The sequence below is a fragment of the Mixophyes fleayi genome, chromosome 2 (assembly GCF_038048845.1).
Source record: "Mixophyes fleayi isolate aMixFle1 chromosome 2, aMixFle1.hap1, whole genome shotgun sequence".
Lineage (NCBI taxonomy): Eukaryota > Metazoa > Chordata > Amphibia > Anura > Limnodynastidae > Mixophyes > Mixophyes fleayi.
The window spans coordinates 65119004-65137959 of record NC_134403.1 but is presented as its reverse complement, the minus strand read 5'-3'; the positions used below and the strand labels follow the sequence as shown (position 1 = coordinate 65137959).

The 18956-nt window shown below is 39.0% G+C and overlaps 1 protein-coding gene across 1 annotated transcript; it reads left to right on the top strand.

Annotated features, from left to right (window-relative positions):
* Positions 1 to 709: 709 nt before the first annotated feature.
* Positions 710 to 7208, top strand: LOC142139817 (keratin, type II cytoskeletal cochleal-like). The gene is made up of 9 exons (XM_075197686.1): positions 710 to 1137; positions 2670 to 2878; positions 3665 to 3725; positions 4037 to 4132; positions 4750 to 4914; positions 5012 to 5137; positions 5609 to 5829; positions 6376 to 6404; positions 7063 to 7208. The coding sequence occupies exons 1-9, from the start codon at positions 712 to 714 to the stop codon at positions 7206 to 7208; spliced, it is 1479 nt and encodes a 492-aa protein (XP_075053787.1). The 5' UTR covers positions 710 to 711.
* Positions 7209 to 18956: the final 11748 nt, after the last annotated feature.

Sequence of the window (18956 nt, the reverse complement as noted above, 5' to 3'; positions counted from 1 at the left end):
GTCCTTCATAATACAAGTTTAGGATATTAATAAATGAAAAAATCTATGTGAAATATGTGTAAATAGTGAATATTTTACTTTAATAAATTATATTATTATAGAGAATAAATTAGTGTTAAAATAATAAAACATTGAACAAGCATATCAGCGAAACGCGCGTTGGTTTCACTGACTATGCCTAGGGAAATGTCCCAATAGATTCAGTAGCAGCTGCAGCTTAGATATAAGATCAGATCCTTTAAAGATAATTTATACAGAGTAATCCTCTAATGGAAAAGCTTAATTTAATGAAGGAATGGTTGTAAAACGTTAGGAGGCGGGACTTTGCATTTACACGTTGTCACAAATAAAAAAATAATTATGGACCAACAAAGCACCTATTAATCTACTATAAACATCTGGGACCTTGACAATTCTTTCACCATAAAAGTCTGACTGAACCATAGAAATGATCTTGTTTTATTATAAATGATACATATTATACTTTAGCTTTGATCAAGCAGGTGTGTTGCTTGTTTGTTTTCTATAAATGTTAAATATGACACTAACAAGCAACAATCCAAAGAGTAACTCAAGATAAAAAGGGTGGAAACATTCATTTCAAGTATAAAAGCAGGAAGTAACAGCTCCACAAGGCAGCAGCTCACTGGACTCTTCTGAGTAGACTGTGCTTCACATCCACTGTAGATCATCTCTGTGACAAGAGCGATCATGTCTCATCACTCCATCCTCTCCTCTGGGCACAAGGGCTTCAGCTCCTGTTCTGTTGCTTTACCTAAACATTCCAGCTCACACAGCATCTTCTCACACTCTGCTAAACATGCAGGACACCGTCACAAGACTCAGCATTGCTTTACCAGCTCAAGTGCCCACAATATTGGATCAAAGGGACACAAAATGTCAGTGGGAAGTTTTCATTCAGGGAAAAGTGGGCACAAATCTGGATTTGGTCTTGGTGGAATTGGTCATGGGTTTGGGGGATCATCTTGTTCTGGAGGAATCACCTCTGTTACTGTGAACAGAGGTCTTCTGGAACCTCTTAATTTGGAGATTGACCCAAGTATTCAAAGAGTGAGGACTGAGGAGAAGAATCAAATTAAAGGTCTGAACAACAAGTTTGCCTCCTTCATTGACAAGGTACAGTACTGTAGTATAGGACTTGGGTATATACTGCTTGCCTTAACATAAATGGTTCTACAAGTTTGAAATATGTGTCAGGGCAATGTTTTTATTTTATTACTTGTCTAATTAACTGTATTTGTTGTAATAAGTCCATTTTCTGTGGGTTCCTTCAAAGTAGTAGGTCACTCATAAGCAACTTAGTATTACAGTTAATACGATAATTTTAAATCGGATATTTGCTCGCGGCAACAGGGGCTGAGAGCAAAAATCTGCGTTAAAATTACCGTACTAATGGTAATACTGCACACTATTACCATAGTAGAATTGGCCCCTTAGACTTTGTCAATGTATGTGACACTGTGTCTTACAGGCACTTGTTACACCTGGGCATAAAACTGTCTGAAAGTCCAGAGGGTAGTTATCTATGGTTCATATTTGGACTGGACTAACATTGTAAGTTGTATACTACAGAGTTATGTTTTTGGAAAAATGCTATTTACTTTGTTACTAAATTATATAATAGTGTCTGTTAAAACCACTGCTCCTAAAAACATACATACAGGTTACAGCAGAGATATGATTTATCCACAATGGAGAAGGATCTAGGTATGCTTAAAAATCACAGCCTTGGCAAGCAATTCCAATCTGTGACCTAAAGAGACAGCAGGATGTTATTTTAAATAAAAAAAAATGCACAGACACTAGAGAGAAAAGTATAATTTTGCCCCTTATATGTTGCCTTTATATTGCACTGGGGAGACCTCAACTAATATATACAGTTCTGATTGGTCACAAACAGGATGCAGCGGAAATAGAGAGGGAGCAGAAGAGGGCAAATTAATATGGAGTATGGAAAATCCCCCCTATGAGGAAATATTAATTTTATTTAGAATGATAAATAGAGGCTATAGTCTCAGATTAATCTTTATGGGCCTAAGTCATTAAGCAGAGGAAAGCAAAAAAAAAAGGAGTAAGTTTGCTTCTAGACAAAACATGCTACAATGCAAGGGGTGCAAATGAGTATATTGTTTATGCAACATGATTTTTCCCAGGTGCAAAGTTACTCCATTTTTATACTTTGTTCTCCTTAATGGATCAGGTCTCATATGTTTAAAGTCCTTTACAGTAAGAATAGTGAAACTTTGGAATGTATTCCCACAAAAATAGACGCTGTAGATTAAAGAAAGGAATGGACATGTTTTTAAAAACACAGAACAAAGGATAACTGGTACTAAAACGTGCAATAGAATATTGATTCAGGGAGCTGTTGGACTACAAGTACAGAGTCAGGAGGGAATTATTTCCCCTCTTAAGGCAACTTAGACTGTGCTTATTGGGGTAGGCTGTCTTCCTGTTGATCAACTGGGGATTTTAATGATGAATGTTGAGCATGGACATAATGTGATACATTTTTTTAGCACATGTACCAATATACTTGCATATCCACATTCTTTTAAATTCATAATATATAGTGAAAATACATTTTTATTTCTCATTTATTTTATTTCTCATTTATAACTTATTACTTTAAATTCTGTTTTATTTAGGTGAGATTTCTGGAACAACAAAACAAGATGCTGGAGACCAAGTGGGGACTTCTACAAAACCAGAAAACAGCCAGATGTGAGATCGAACCCCTGTTTGAGGCATTTATTAGCAACCTCAGGAGACAGCTGGAAAACCTGGAATGTGAAAGGGCTCGTCTAGAAGCAGACAGGAACAACATGGAGGGAACCGCCGAAGAATTAAGGAGACGGTATTCAACTCATGTTTTATTGATATTTATTTTGGATTAAAAGAGGTTTCTAGATCTGACCATTCAGAACAAGTACAGATATTATATTACCTCATCATTTAGCTTTTGTATTGCACCGTTGGGTTGCATACTTTTCTTGAGTAATAGTCGCTTGCGGCTTTTCTAAGCACGGAATACAGACAAAAGAGGAGGCAGGGGTGTTACCCAAGTCATAGATGACAACATTTGATTGACTGTAAACAGGAGAAGGTTCAACCAGTCATATGCTGTCCTTTCCTGGTCAGTAAAAATACCCCCATTCAAACTTCTCTTTGGCCAATTGCTGTCAAATACAGTAGTTGAATATTACTGCAAGTGATGGGAATACCCCCTTTAAACTGGTCATCAACCCAAGTCTGCACAAGGTTTGTTGACCAAATAACTTAATATCTCAGCATTTACCTTATTTTTATGTGTCTTTTTTCATACAATCAATAATATAGTAAGAAAGTATACAATGCAATGACATTTTTGCCTGCAAAATTAAAAGAATGCTTCACCAAATAGTCATTGTGCTGATGTTTTAATTGACATGTAGGCAATATTATTGGTAGACAAATGTGCATAAATTAGATTGCACTATTTGATACAGTGACCCAAGAAGTCAATCTATATTTATTTATAGGAAAACTGGTTATATTTTGTATTATTTTATTGGTACATTATTTTAATTATCATTGCACTTCTTGCAAAATATTAATCTGTATTATACTAATGAATGAAATGTAATATTAAATAATTTGGCAGCTATGAAGAGGAATTAAACAGACGTACCGCTGCAGAAAATGAATTTGCTGGACTTAAGAGAGTAAGTTTCAATAATTGCCAATTTCAAGTGACATCTATACTACAAAGTGAAACCATGTAATCAATTAACTGATAGGTAGCTAATATCTCTATTTAATACAAATGCAGCTTTTGCTTTTAATAGATATGAACGATTGTTACTTTATTTTATTTTGGAAAACAAATACAATTCCATTAAGCTTAATGCTCACCCCTATGGAAAATATACATTATGCGAAATGTTATATTACATTCACTATATTATATTAACTCAGCATAAACCATTAGTACAAAAAGAATAGATTTGTAAATGAAACACACTCTAATCTATAGGAGGTTGATGCTGCCTTTATGAACAAAGCTGAGCTGCAGGCCAGAGCCGACTCCCTGACTGATGAGATCAACTTCTTGAGGACTCTGTATGACGCGGTAATGTTTTATTTTGCTACATTACTGTTTGAATCATTTGCTCCTGACTGTGTTGCTTTTTGAGCTGATCATATTCAAACATCAGCTTTAGTCCATTTTTTCTGAGCAGTATTGAAACAAATCATATTTTGCTAATTTTTTTTCCAGAAGATTTGTCTTCCAAAAATACAATTAGTTTCTTTATAACCCAAGACTGGAGGAAACAATTTTACCACCTTTCCATCAGGTGGTAAAATAGCATAAAAAGTCATACCTTCATACAACTACTAAATAAAAGTTAGGAAAGTGTTTACATAACATGGATTGCCATAACTTGCTAAATACGTAGATCTAATGAAAAAAATATTTTATTATTTTTTCTTTCCTCTGTTATAAATAGATTTGCATGTATAATGTTTTTTTTTCATTTGTTGTACTGGGTATATTGTGAGCATCAAACATTACTTTACCAAGGGGCACTGCTAAGGGGTCACTTTCACATAAGGGTACCCCTCTGTCAATAACATCCAAAAACTCATTAACTTGGATTCTTTCCTATTTGCTATACTGTAGAGGATTAATTGTATGTTGATCACAAGTTTAAAAAGCAAGTGTTGTAAGAATGCTTTACTCTGCAGGAGATTGGTCAGCTCGAAGCCCAGATCTCAGACACTTCAGTTATTGTGTCTATGGACAACAGTCGAAATCTGGACATGGAGAGCATCATTGCCGAGGTCAGAGCCCAATATGAGGACATTGCTAACAGGAGCCGAGCTGAGGCTGAGTCCATGTACCAATCAAGGGTGAGTTTGGCAAACAGGAAGATGTTATACATATTATTATATATATATCCGGGTACACCAAATTATTGATACCTCTTTATACTATTTTGTACTGCAGTTTGAGGACTTGCGCATGGCAGCTGGAAGAAATGGAAATAATTTGCAGAACAGTAGAAATGAGATTGCTGAACTCAACCAAACCATTCAGACTCTTAAAGGAGAGATAGAGTGTGCTAAATCCCAGGTACATAATCCATGTGGACTGGAGTCCAAAGCAGTTTATACATTAAGTTATGTTATTTGTTATATCAGTGTAGGACAGTGTAGTAGTTATTTAAATACTACCATCCCAAATTCAATATTATGTGACTCCTACTACACATTGAGGAATAATTCTACCTAAAACTGAATTCTATAGCTTACACATAAATGCAAAATATAATTTACCTGTGATCCACCAGGTCTCCCCAATATTGATTAGATCAGGTGGACCTAGTCAGGGGAGGCTGTGCTCGTTGGTTCCAGCATCAATGTATGATAACAAGCTTGACTCAGTAGGTGCAGGCTGCTGCAGTCTTTAGAGGACTCTCCACAACCTGTGAGGGCAAACTTTTCCACACAGAAGGAAGCAATGACAGCCTCTCCTAAAACTAGAAGATGTTTAGGGGGTCAACAAAAATAAATAAAAAATAGAATTTTTCTGTTATTGTCCCAGAGGGCTGCTCTAGAAGCTGCTATAAATGAGGCTGAGGAACGTGGAGAGGCTGCTGTCCGGGATGCAAAGAATAAACTGTCTGAGCTGGAGGCTGCTCTACAGAAGGCCAAGCAGGACATGGCTCGCCAACTGAGAGATTACCAGGAACTGATGAACGTTAAACTGGCTCTGGATATTGAAATTGCTACATATAAGAAGATGCTGGAGGGTGAAGAGTGCAGGTTAGTATAGAATCCAAAAAAAATTCATACATAATGAATCACAAGAGAAGGATTCCTCAATCTTTTAACTCTGAGACCACCCAATCAGTTTTAAATATGTTTAAGGTACACCTTCTTCCCAACAATGTTTTTCCTATATATACAGCTGCTAGTTAAGCACCTAAACACATATATAACTACACACATTGTTTAGTATACTTACTTTCAAATATTTTAATCAATCCAAGGAGGAGATTTATAACAATGTATTTTTGATTGAAGCATTCCCCCCTTTTTCTCCTGCATGCATTTCTCAGTATAATTGGATAATAATCTATTTTGTAAAGGACTAACTGTCATATATCACAAGCATGCTGCACATGATATGCTGAATCTCCAATACTGCTTGGCAAATATGCATCCAATTAGTGATAACTTACTTAAGTAAACTTTTGTAAACAACTAATTAAAAATATAAAACTTGATTTAATATGTACATCCTTTTATTTAAATGAATATTGTATTGAACATTAAATATTAATAAAATGTAAATATTCTTTATTTTAGGTTGGCTAAAGATGGATCTGTTAATATTTGTAAGTACATTATTTTTCAATAAAGTAGAAATATTTAGAAAAATTTTGAACATTCAAATCTCATACTTAAAAAAGCGTTGACACTAATTCAAGTTTGTATAAAGAGAGAAAATATTTTGAACAGATTTTTATGCTTTTGCTCTCTCCTTTTAATTGATGTCTTTCAATTGATAGTAAGAAATATTTTGCACCTATTTTTATTCTTGAGTGTTTCCTTAGTGCTATGGTGTAACACGGGAATAATGTTCCCCATTCACTGTCATGTTACACTGGATGAAAATATCTCAGAATAGTCCCTCTTTTTGCAGATAATTGTGGCATTCTTAAAACCCGCCTGGACCCATACCCTTGTGGTTAAAAATAAAGTTTACAATTATCAGCTTTTTTGCAGCACTCAGGGTTAATTGTTCTGTAGAGTAGTTTTATTGCAATAATTAGCATTAAGTGTAAAGTGTAAGAGGGCTTCCCGTGGTACAATGTGAGCTGATCACATGATGCTTACTTCCAATCCTGGTACTCTTTTCATCATCCAGGTACTGTTGTTGATTCCCTCAGGTGGGGGGTTTGTCACCCCTTTAAGTTCTAAATTTCACTGTAATTTTAACTTAATGCAAATTGTTCAGATACATGCTAAAATTAATGTTTGTTTCCCGCTTAGCTATTCTGCACTCAAGCACTGGGGGAAAACACCATTCCAAAGAAATGTCCCATACCACAAGTGGACATCATCATCATCATAAAGCAGGATTCAGCTCAAGCAGCCACGTCTCCAAACACCATTCTAGCCATGGTCACCATTGTTAAACAGGATATGGAGAACAGAGGCGGACCTAGCGAGCTGTGGGCCCAGGTGCAGGTCGGCAGGAATAAGGGAACCAGGGCCCCCGATCCTCTGCATCTCCCTTGCAGCAGGCCCCAATTATCTACCTGGGCCCCGGTGAACTGCACCTGCTGCACCAATGGTAGTTCCGCCACTGATGGAGACTACTTTTCTTACTCTTCACTGCATTTTACATGAAGAGTTTACAATGTTGAAACAACTGTCTTCATGCAATGTCTATCCCCACCTTTTCATTCCTTGGATACATGCTATTTTTCCTGCCCACCATATATACCTTGTAATTTATTATCTTTTTCTGCAATAAACTGCTTTTCAAATGATATATGTATTACTCATTTTGCTATAAATGCTGTGAAGATACCGGGTTTATGGCCCAAATCTACCCACTTCACACTGGCTCACCACTCATGGATGCCTTACTATGCCAGGGAAGCCTACCCAGTACCTTAGAAGGTTCCTAGAGTCACTCAGGCAATTGCTGTTAGAAAGTAAAACAATACATTTAATGTAATACAAACAATCACTAGAATATTATATACACACAGTAAATAAATTCCAGTCAGGTTTACCACATCATCTGTCCCTTACCCCATTAGCTTAAGGAGTTACAGTCGCCTGGCTGTCCTGACTTGAAGACCAATGGTTCTGCAGATGTATTCCACTGGTCAAGAACCAAAATGCAAAACCAGCCACTTTGCAGCTTCCAGCCATAAATCCTCAGAATGAATATCCCCTCCCCCCTGGAGTGGCTCATTAATTCTAGGGTCACATTTCCACAAAGATTTCCCCTCCCTGGTTAAACCCCTGGCTCTCTCCCTCTTAAACATTGGTGGGTGCTGGATCAGGGGGATGGAGGGGGAGTGAAGATGTGCTGTGCTTTCACCTGGGCACCTCTGCTGGGAACCAGACAAATGTCTGTACTAGTCATGTGGAGGACAATGGATACTAATTGGCCTCCCCACCTCCAAAGATAGGATAGCAGTAAGCCACTTCTGATATTAACCCCTTACACTACTTTGTGATGTCACAAGGTTCCCATCTGTTATATTCTTCCTCTAGAGAAAGGAGGGGGAGAATGAATGCAGCTCCAGCTCCCTCACCTTTATCCTGGACACCATCTAATCCTTACCCATTACCTGGCTTTAATTTGAGAACAATGCATAACAGCATCACTGAATTAACAACAAACACATTTTTACAGTGGGTAGCATGGAAGGAAGAAACTTATATAGGCATGGCTACAATGTTCACTTGTAATTAGACACCACAGTTGTACTCTGTTGAGCTGGGGAACAAATACAGGGCTATAAAAAAAACACGTTATAGTCCAAATTTTGTGAGAAAGAGCGAAAGGCTGGTTATGGCGTTATCAAACTTGTTTCGTCACAAATGTTTATATCTTTTTTATATTTGTTACTTGTGGCCTGAACTTGAAAAATCAAAAGAAACCATAGCAGGATGCATAAAACCAGAGATAATAGTATATACCGTATTTCCCCATGTATAGGACGCTCCATTGTATAAGACGCACCTTCATTTTTTCTCCAAAATGTAAAAAAAAAATATATTTGCTCTTAAAAAATTTTGTTCCGTTCAACTGAAGTGTGCTGAGATTGTGCAGCAGCCTGCCAGCACACTCTCCCTGCAGGTCCATTCGGCAGAGAGACAGGGAGAGTGTGCTGGCCAGCTGCTCTGACTGCAATCAGTTGGCACAAGTCGCCGGAGGGAAGGGACAGAGGTTGTGTTGCTTGCTCTGCGCTATGGATCAGAGCAGCCGGCCAGTACACTCTCCCTGCCTGTGTCTGCCGGCCAGTACACTCTCACCTGCCTGTGTCTGCCGGCCAGTACACTCTCACCTGCCTGTGTCTGCCGGCCAGTACACTCTCCCTGCCTGTGTCTGCTGCAAGCCCCTCAGCACACTATAGCGGAACAGACCTGCCAATCGCACCCCCCTTCCCCCTCTGGATCCCCGCTTCCCCTGTATAAGACGCACCCCGTTTTTAGACCCTACATTTTTTGAAAAAAGGTGCGTCTTATACATGGGGAAATACGGTAAATAAAAAAAATGTATTGTCTCAATAAATATAATACATAGGCCTCATAAATTAGCAAATTGGTAATTAAAACCAAACATTTAAAAAACACTGGGATTAAAAGCTGTATAAATTGAATCACAAATGATGATTAAAAACATACTAAATTGATGAGTATGTCCATGTAACTCTAGTAAATATATAGTAGTTCATATAAAGATATAACTACAATAAAATACCTCCAAGATATCCAGCATACCTTGAAAGATATATAGCAATCAAAGTGATGAAATGTCACTGGCAAAGGAAAAAAATTATATAACTCTATCTTTGTATAAAGTCTGGGTTCAACAGATGAAACGCGTCAGTCATTCTAAACTGGGATTGCTGTTTCATTTATCTGATATTGGACTCATTTTATATTTACACTGGTACTAGTTTTATCCCTTACCATTTATGTGCCCTAATTTATTTAATTTGAACTTGCTAGCAATGCTGAAATCAATCTCTACAGTTTTTTGCATGTTAAGACCTTGTTTCACCTTTGCTATTATTAATGTCACTGATGGCGAGGAAACATACTGCTGTGCTTCTGGGTAATGTTCTATCTTGCAACTTATGGGCCAATTTTCTGGATACCTTGGAGGGATTTTATTGTGATTACAACTGTATATATGAACTACTATATATTTACTAGAGTTACACGGACATACTCTTCAATTTAGCCCCTTCATCATTTGTGATTCCATTTATACAGCTTTTAGTCCCAGTGTTTTTTTAAATGTTTGGTTGCAATTATCAATTTACCAATTTATGATGCATATGTATTATATTTATTGAGACAATAAAAATATATTTTTTATATAATATTATCTCTTATTTTATGTATCCTGCCATGATTTCTTTTGATTTTTCAATTTAAGGCCAAACCTATGTATCACTATCCAGCCCTGCTTTTTTTTTTTTGATGTGTGTTTGTTTTCGATTAGGGGCTAACAATTGGTCCTGCTTTACAGCTGCGATTTGTGTTTATTTGGTGTGGTGCAGCCCAGTGTGGGATTCCTTTCTCTATATTTGTTACTTGCAGGGCCTGATCAACCACTAGGCTGACCAGGCTGCAGCCTTGGGCGCTGGGTCCCGGGGGGGCGTGGCGCTGCAGGTAATTTTTTTTTAAAAAAAAAATTTCTTTTCTTTTTTTTTTCTTCATTCTTTTTTTTTTTCGGGGTGGGGGAGGGGGGTCGCCGCGGTGGGGGGGGGGGGTTCGCCGTGGGGGGTGGAGGGCTCGATGATCAAAAGCATTGGTGGTCAGTGGTTAGCAACACACAGCCAATCGCCAGGCTGCCTGTTGCTGTGCAGCAGACAGGAAGCAGGACGTCTTAACTTCCTATCTGCTGATCTGAGGAGAGGGGCGACGCTGGCACAACTACAGGTAAGTGATGGGGGGAACTGCCCTGCATATCTATAGGGAGGAGGGGGAACTGCCCTGCATATCTATAGTGAGGGGGGGGGGGGAACTGCCCTGCATATCTATAGGGAGGGGGGGAACTGCCCTGCATATCTATAGTGAGGGGGGGGACTGCCCTGCATATCTATATGGAGGGGGGTGGGAACTGCCCTGCATATCTATAGGGAGGGGGGGGGAACTGCCCTGCATATCTATAGGGAGGGGGGAACTGCCCTGCATATCTATAGGGAGGGGGGGAACTGGCCTGCATATCTATAGGGGGGGGGAACTACCCTGCATATCTATAGGGAGGGGGGAAACTGCCCTGCATATCTATAAGGAGGGGGGGAACTGCCCTGCATATCTATAGGGAGGGGGAGAACTGCCCTGCATATCTATAGGGAGGGGATACTGCCCTGTATATCTATAGGAAGGGGGGGGAACTACCCTGCATATCTATAGGGAGGGGGGAAATTACCCTGCATACCTATAGGGAGGGGGGAACTACACTGCATATCTATAGAGAGGGGGGGAACTACCCTGCATATCTATAGGTAGGGGGGGGGGGACTACCCTGCATATCTATAGGGAGGGAGAGGGGGGACTGTCATGCATATGTATAGGGAGGGAGAGGGGGACTGTCATACAAATCTATAGGGTGGGAGGGGGTGGCTGCCATGAAAATCTATAGGGAGGGAGAGAGGTTGATATGTATGAAGGAGGGCAGAGGAGGGGGGCTGATATATGTGACTGGGGGAGTTTTGATGTGACGGGGGGGGGATAGCTACAGAGTGGAGGTAAGGAAAATAGCTGCAAGGGAGATGGATGCAGGGTGGGAGGTAAAGAAAATGGCAGCAGCAGGGGTTAAGGAAAATGGCTGTGGGGGGGGGAGGGTTGTGGTTAAGGAAAATGGCTGCAGGGGGTATTTAAAAAATAGAGCAGCTTTGGGGGGCAGAATCTCATGATTGTGTGGTGGTCACATGGGTGGTCTCAGCAATCACTAGAATACTAAATATTAGTGGGATGGGGCTGGTAGAGGTTTGTATTTGATTGACAACAAATATTCAGATATTGCTTATATATGCCTGTCCAATGGGGTACTTTTAGCTGGCCATAATGGAGTGTTTTGTTTTAACTAAAGGGCCTAATCATTCAGGGTTTGCATTATAATACATTTTTGCATTTTCAAAACAGGATGCCAACTTTCCAGAAGCCAGCGAGAGGATAACAAAGTTGCAAGAGAGAAGAGCAAGAACAGGTAAGAGACAATGGCACAATCTGTCTAAATTTGAATGCTGGAGAATACACCTAAACATTCATATTCAGGAGTGTTCCTATACACCTATATATTCGGAGGAAGGGGGGGGGGGGGGGGCGCTGCGGCCGTATTAGCCTAGGGCGGCCAGAACCCTTAATCAGGCCCTGGTTACTTGGTTAAATCTTTGCATGCACAGATTTAGCTCAGCTAGGCCCCTATCAGTATGCATTACACACATTCAAATGGCTTTGCTAAGGTGTACAGTGTAAGTAAACGTGATTTATTGTACAATCATCACTTTTGCTTTTAAACATAGTGCAATGTGCACTGTGTTAACTTGAGATTAATGGTTAGCTTAGAGGTTATTCCGACAATTTGAATTTTACATTTCCAAGTCGAGTATTTTTAACTCAGGGGTGCCTCGTAAACCTAAGATTAACAAATTAGAACAACTGGAAAGAGAAAAGAGGTTTAAAGTATGATGCACTAATCACTCCGTATTTGCATTAATTATCCAGTAGTATGTCTAATTATTAAAACTTAACCTTTATTTTTAGGTTGATAAAATAAACAGCGAAATATGTAAACAGATTAAAATAGTGAAAGTGAAATATTGTATAAAAACTGGCTATGCCTTGTATGTCTCTTATTCTTCAAACACTATGGGTAGAATAAAGTGCAATAAATATTGCTAATAGGTAAATAATAATGAAGAGCTTAATTCTTCTCAAATGTACAAAAAAAACCTTTATTCTTGTGTAGTTGCAGCTTCAGTCTTATAATCAGATTATTGAGCAGATTATACACAGATCCTTTTCATGTGGAATCGTATTTAATTGTATTGACACTGTGATTTAGAGCCACTTTGTAAATAGATACAAATCTCTCACTTGTTACAATTGCTCTGCTAGATTGTATCAAACAGCATGAGGTCTGAGTCATCTGAGAGAGATGAGAAGTAAAAAGACGGCAGTTTATCTATTGTGCCGTACAAACTCAAAGTTTACTATCAAGGCTGTGCTTTTGCAGGGTTATTTATACATGTTTCTGTGTTATGTTTAACCATTTTGCATATTTTGTATATCCTCCCTGTAGAGTCCTGAGTCTTTTTCAATTGTTCTAATAAAATGCAATTAACAGCTTTAAACTAAGATCACTTTGAAAGACAACAGGGATGAATAGATTCTCAATGAAGTAGAGGCTCTAGGCTAGTATAAGATTATAAATAAAATGTTGTTTTTATGTTGGTTTGTTTGGGTTTATTTGTAGATTTTATCTATATGTATTGTCCCCCACAGAACTAATCCGTTTGGATATTATGCCAACAAAACCACGGCAATAGAATTATACCCCATTCATACTGCACCAAAATCCCGGGTTTTTGCCGGGACGAGCTCAAACGACCCGGGTCTTGGTGCAGTATGAATGGTACAAGTCCAAAATCCCAGGTCTAAAAACCCTGGGTCTTCAACCCGGGATTTATCGAGGGGTAATTCCCGGGTCGGACCCGGGTTGCCTGCACTATGAATGGTGCATCCCGGGTTTTTCAACCCGGGTTGCACAGAAAACATGCTGATTGGCTGTCTGCCTGTCTCTGGAGGATGATGTCATCGTTGGAAGCCCGTGGAAGATTGTAGAAGCTTTTTAGGAGAGATGGTGGATGGTGTACTCAACATCAAGCTGAATCAGAGACGTTTTTTTAGGGAGAAAATTGCTTTTATTATTTCACAAAAACAGTGTTTATTTACAGCAATTATGACACACTGGATGGAGGAAGAGGTGCGTGAGCTGCTGAATGTCAGAGGGGAGGAAGAAATTAGAAGGCAAGTGACTGGGACTGTGAAGGATGCCACAGTGTACTACAATATCGCCAAAATACTCACACAACGTGGCATAAAGAGGACACAGCAACAAGTCCTGAACAAATTGAAGTCCCTGAAGAAGCAGTACACTAATGTCCATGACCACAACAGGCGCAAAAGTGGCGCTGAAAGAATGGACTGGCCCTTTTATGACCAGCGCAATATGGTCTTTGGACATTCTCCTCTGACAAATCCAATTGCACTGTCATCTTCTAGCAATGTGGATGCGGCTATACCAACACCACCAGAGAGCACACAGACAAGCGAGGCCGCAACGATAATAATAGAAGATTCTATTGAAGACACCCCAGAACCGGAGTGCTCTGCCACAACAGATGACACCAACATTTCTTGGGAGAAATTGAACAATTCACAGCCATTCCCTGCTGCGCAAGTCGTTACAGATACTTCGCAAGAAACGCAGCCAGAACCAGTGCCGGTGTCAAAGTCTGCGCCAGGTCCCAGTTTACGCTCCAACAGTAAGTATCTTTAATAATCTCACATAATAACCAACTATATATACATACATATATATCTACATAATTGAAAAAAAAAAAATGAACTGTATAAACAAAAGTGTCAAAAACAGAGAACTATATCAACAGAAATGCAAGCCACATACCAATAAACATATCTACTTAACTTTAAAAAAAAAAAAAAATGTTTGAACATAACTGGCAAAAAAAGAGAAGTATATCAACATAAATGCAAACCAAATACCAATATATCTACATTAACTTAAAAAAGAGAACTATATCAACAAAAAGCCCAAAAGACAAATATAATACACTCCAAAGTATTAAAACATTAACACGCATATGTTGCAGTGCAAAACTACGGGGCAAGAGGTAGGAGGCCTCAAGCACATATCAGCTTACAACACTGCTTTTTTGTTCTGCCACATTATATATTCTAATGTATGTTTTACTGTGTTTTTTTCTGCGTACAGTTTACAACGTTCCTAAAAAACGCAAAAGGCCCAACAAAATGGAGCAAGCAACTAAAACAATGACAACTGTCATGATGGATCAACTGCGGGAGATGGACAGCACCATGAGGGAACACGAGAATACACAACTGCAGCGTTTCATGGACAATGAGCGGGAACTCCAGGACTCTTTCCTCATGCAAATCATGAACATGCAGGAACGCGTGTTACGCGAAAATCGTGAGTGTATGATGGGATTCATGGACAGACTCCTCTCACGGGTGCAGGCACCTCCTTCAAGTCCTTATTATTATGACGGACATTATCCTATGTACCAGCGGGGGCAACCCATGTTAGGCAACAATAACCCTCCAAACCCGGTACAGAATACACAACATGCTCAACCTATGGGTAACCCCAACATAGAATACCCACCGGGTAACCAAACCACTCCACAACCAGAAATGCCACAATATAGGCAATTGTAATAATCATGTTTTATGGTCAAATGTTTCACAGTTAATTGTTATCATGTATGTTACGTGTGATCTGGAATCACACCGTTAGCTTCACATATAACGTGAAAAGCAAATTTGCACTTACTGTTTGGGCACATTTGTGTCTTCTGTTTACTACTTGTGTATATATTTATTTTTTTTCTACATGCAAGTAAGCACTTTTATATTGTGTCATTTTATATTTTTGTGAAGAGACATATGAGGAAATATGTACAAAACAAAATACAATATGTGAAATAAACATTTTTTTTTTACTTTTACATTTGTGTGGTACATTCAAAAAAGTGAGGTCAAATTGGCAGTGAGGGTGGTCCTAATAAGTTCAGCAGAGGTATTGGTGCGCTCTCCTTCAAAAGTACTGGAGTCCACTGACAGCACTGGCATTTCAGATTCCTGCACATTCCACTCAGGTAGAAATTGGTCTTTTTGAATTTCACAAATGTTATGTAAAATACAGCAAGCAGCAACCACGTGGGGCACAAGCTTGGTGTCAATGTCATTGCGCTTCAATAGACAGCGCCAACGTCCTTTCAAGCACCCAAAAGCATTTTCCACCACCATCCGAGCCGAGCTGAGGGAATGTGTAAAACGGATCTGTTCCTGAGACAGGTGATGTTGCTGAGTGAACCCCTTCATCAGCCAGCGCCTCAAAGGGTAAGCAGCATCCCCAATGATGTGTACCGGTATCTCCACACCATCAACAAAAGTAGATTTCTGTAAATAAAAACATGCAGTTTCACGTCACCATGTTAAAAATATTGGTCAAATAACGCAGTACACTTGGTACTATATGGTGAAAATGCATTTTGCAAGTGGTACATCTATATATAAAAAGGGGCATTAAATACATACAATATTGATAGCAAACAATAGTATATAAGCTTCACTTACAAAAACATCATACAACATTACACCTATATTTACCTCTCTAGGGAACAGCCAGCCATCTTGTCTTTCCTCAGCAATTTGGTAAAGGTCTGAATTTGCTAGAACTCTGGCGTCATGGGAACGTCCAGGCCAGCCGATGAAAACATCTGTGAAAATGACATAAAAAAATACATATAGCAATGTTTTACAATACGCATTACACATGGCACAGTCACATAAAAAAAACCATAACAAATGCTTACCAAAAGTTGTGGTCAACCACAGCCTGCAGAATGATGGAATGCCAGCCTTTGCGGTTGTAGTAATCCGCATGGTTGTCTGTGGGGGCAATTATGGGGATGTGTGTCCCGACTAAGGCTCCAGCACACTGTGAAAACCCATGCTTCAGGAATCCTGCAATTGTATCATCCAGGCGCTGACCTTGCGGTAAGGAGATGAAGCGATGATACAGGGCTTCCAGCAATGCCGTGGTGACTTCATGCACTAGAGTGCACACCGTAGATATCCCCACTCCAAACAAGCAGGAGATTGTCCGGTATTCTCCAGGGGTAGCATACCACCACAACACAATAGAAAGGCGCCTACATAGTGGAATAGGTTTTCCAAAGTTAGTGGCCTTCCTGGAAAGTGCTGGGGTAATAAGGTCCAGCACATAGTTAAATGTCCCACGTGACATTCTGAAGTGTTGCATCCACTGCTGTTCCTCAAACGCTTCCACAGTAGACCAGAAAGCTTCTCCATGGCTACGCTCTCTGGCACGCATGGTTCGGTTACTGGCAGCACTGAATCTCAAAATTGAGGCAATGCTGGCCCTGAGAAAAGCTCTCCTCCTGCGCATATACAGACACCGAGTTTTCTTCTGTTGTGCCATAAACTTCGCCTTCCTCCTCCTGAAATGGGACTGTGCAAGAGTGCACAGTGTCAGCAGCTACAGCAAACTCTCATTTGCTGCATAAAACAGCAAAAACACACTAGTAAACATGAACTCTGGGCTACACAAAAGTGAGTCGTCGGCCATGATGAAAAGTAATGTAATAAACAATCACCACCCACTTTTGCATCATCTTTATGCGTCAACAAACCAGTCACCTTTCAATGACATCACCTTTTTTCAGCCAATGAAAACTGCTCTGGTGATGACACCCACAAATTGCCAGGGCACAGACTTGTGCAGTATGAATGGGGTCAACCCGGGAAATTCCTGGGTCCGAGATGCAGTATGAATGGTGTTTCTGAGCTGGGACGCTCAGAGCCCCTGGCAAAAACCCGGCTTGAAAAACCCGGGATATTGCCAGGGCGCCAGTATGAAAGTGGTATAACTAGCACATATTTTATGTGTCCTCGTTATGAAGCTCTCGATCTTAACAATTATTGTAGTAAATAATTTTATTAGCTTTAAGCTAGAATCACTGTGCTATCCCCAACGGGACTGACCCGCTTAAATGTTAACAGAGCCACAGCAATGACTAGCAGATATTCTATTAGAGGATGACTCCGTATAAATTATCTTTAAAGTATCTGATATTATATCTAAGCTGCAGCTGCTACTGAATCTATTGAGACATTTCCCTAGGCATAGTCAGTGAAAGCAACGCGCGTTTCACTGATATGCTTGTTCACGGCAAACCCGTTACTCTGTATGAGCGGGGTTTTTAAACTCTGGTTAGCCAATAGGTGATTGCTAAATGCAATCTCTCCTGATTGGTTATTGATCCGCTATAGTGCTACTATTTGTCTATATCTTTTGTAATGATCGTGTGTCATCTTAAGATTTCATCTTCCGTTTAATATATACTGGGGATTCTACGATTTAATATGTGATTTTTGTACAGTCCTTCATAATAACAAGTTTAGGATATTAATAAATGCCTAACAATTATCAAGATAAAGATTATATGCAAAAAGGAAACTAAGTCTATGCAAGCATAAATAAAATTGGATTAAAATTATAAACAATTAATTATAAATATCATAATTTACCATGAAATAACCCTTTAATATTTTTATACATATAAATGATAAAATTACAATACAGTGGTAATCAGACTATTTTAAAGTATTCCAATTATCTCCAATTATGTATAAAGTGCATAATAAATATACAATTAACCTCAAGTGAAAAAAATCTATGTGAAATATGTGTAAATAGTGAATATTTTACTTTAATAAATTATATTATTATAGAGAATAAATTAGTGTTAAAATAATAAAACATTGAACAAGCATATCAGCGAAACGCGCGTTGGTTTCACTGACTATGCCTAGGGAAATGTCTCAATAGATTCAGTAGCAGCTGCAGCTTAGATATAAGACCAGATCCTTTAAAGATAATTTATACAGAGTAATCCTCTAATAGAAAAGCTTAATTTAATGAAGGAATGGTTGTAAAACGTTAGGAGGCTGGACTTTGCATTTACACGTTGTCACAAATAAAAAAATAATTATGGACCAACAAAGCACTTATTAATCTACTATAAACATCTGGGACCTTGACAATTCTTTCACCGTAAAAGTCTGACTGAACCATAGAAATGATCTTGTTTTATTATAAATGATACATATTATACTTTAGCTTTGATCAAGCAGGTGTGTTGCTTGTTTGTTTTCTATAAATGTTAAATATGACACTAACAAGCAACAATCCAAAGAGTAACTCAAGATAATAAGGGTGGAAACATTCATTTCAAGTATAAAAGCAGGAAGTAACAGCTCCACAAGGCATCAGCTCACTAGACTGTGCTTCACATCCTCTGTAGATCATCTCTGTGACAAAAACGATC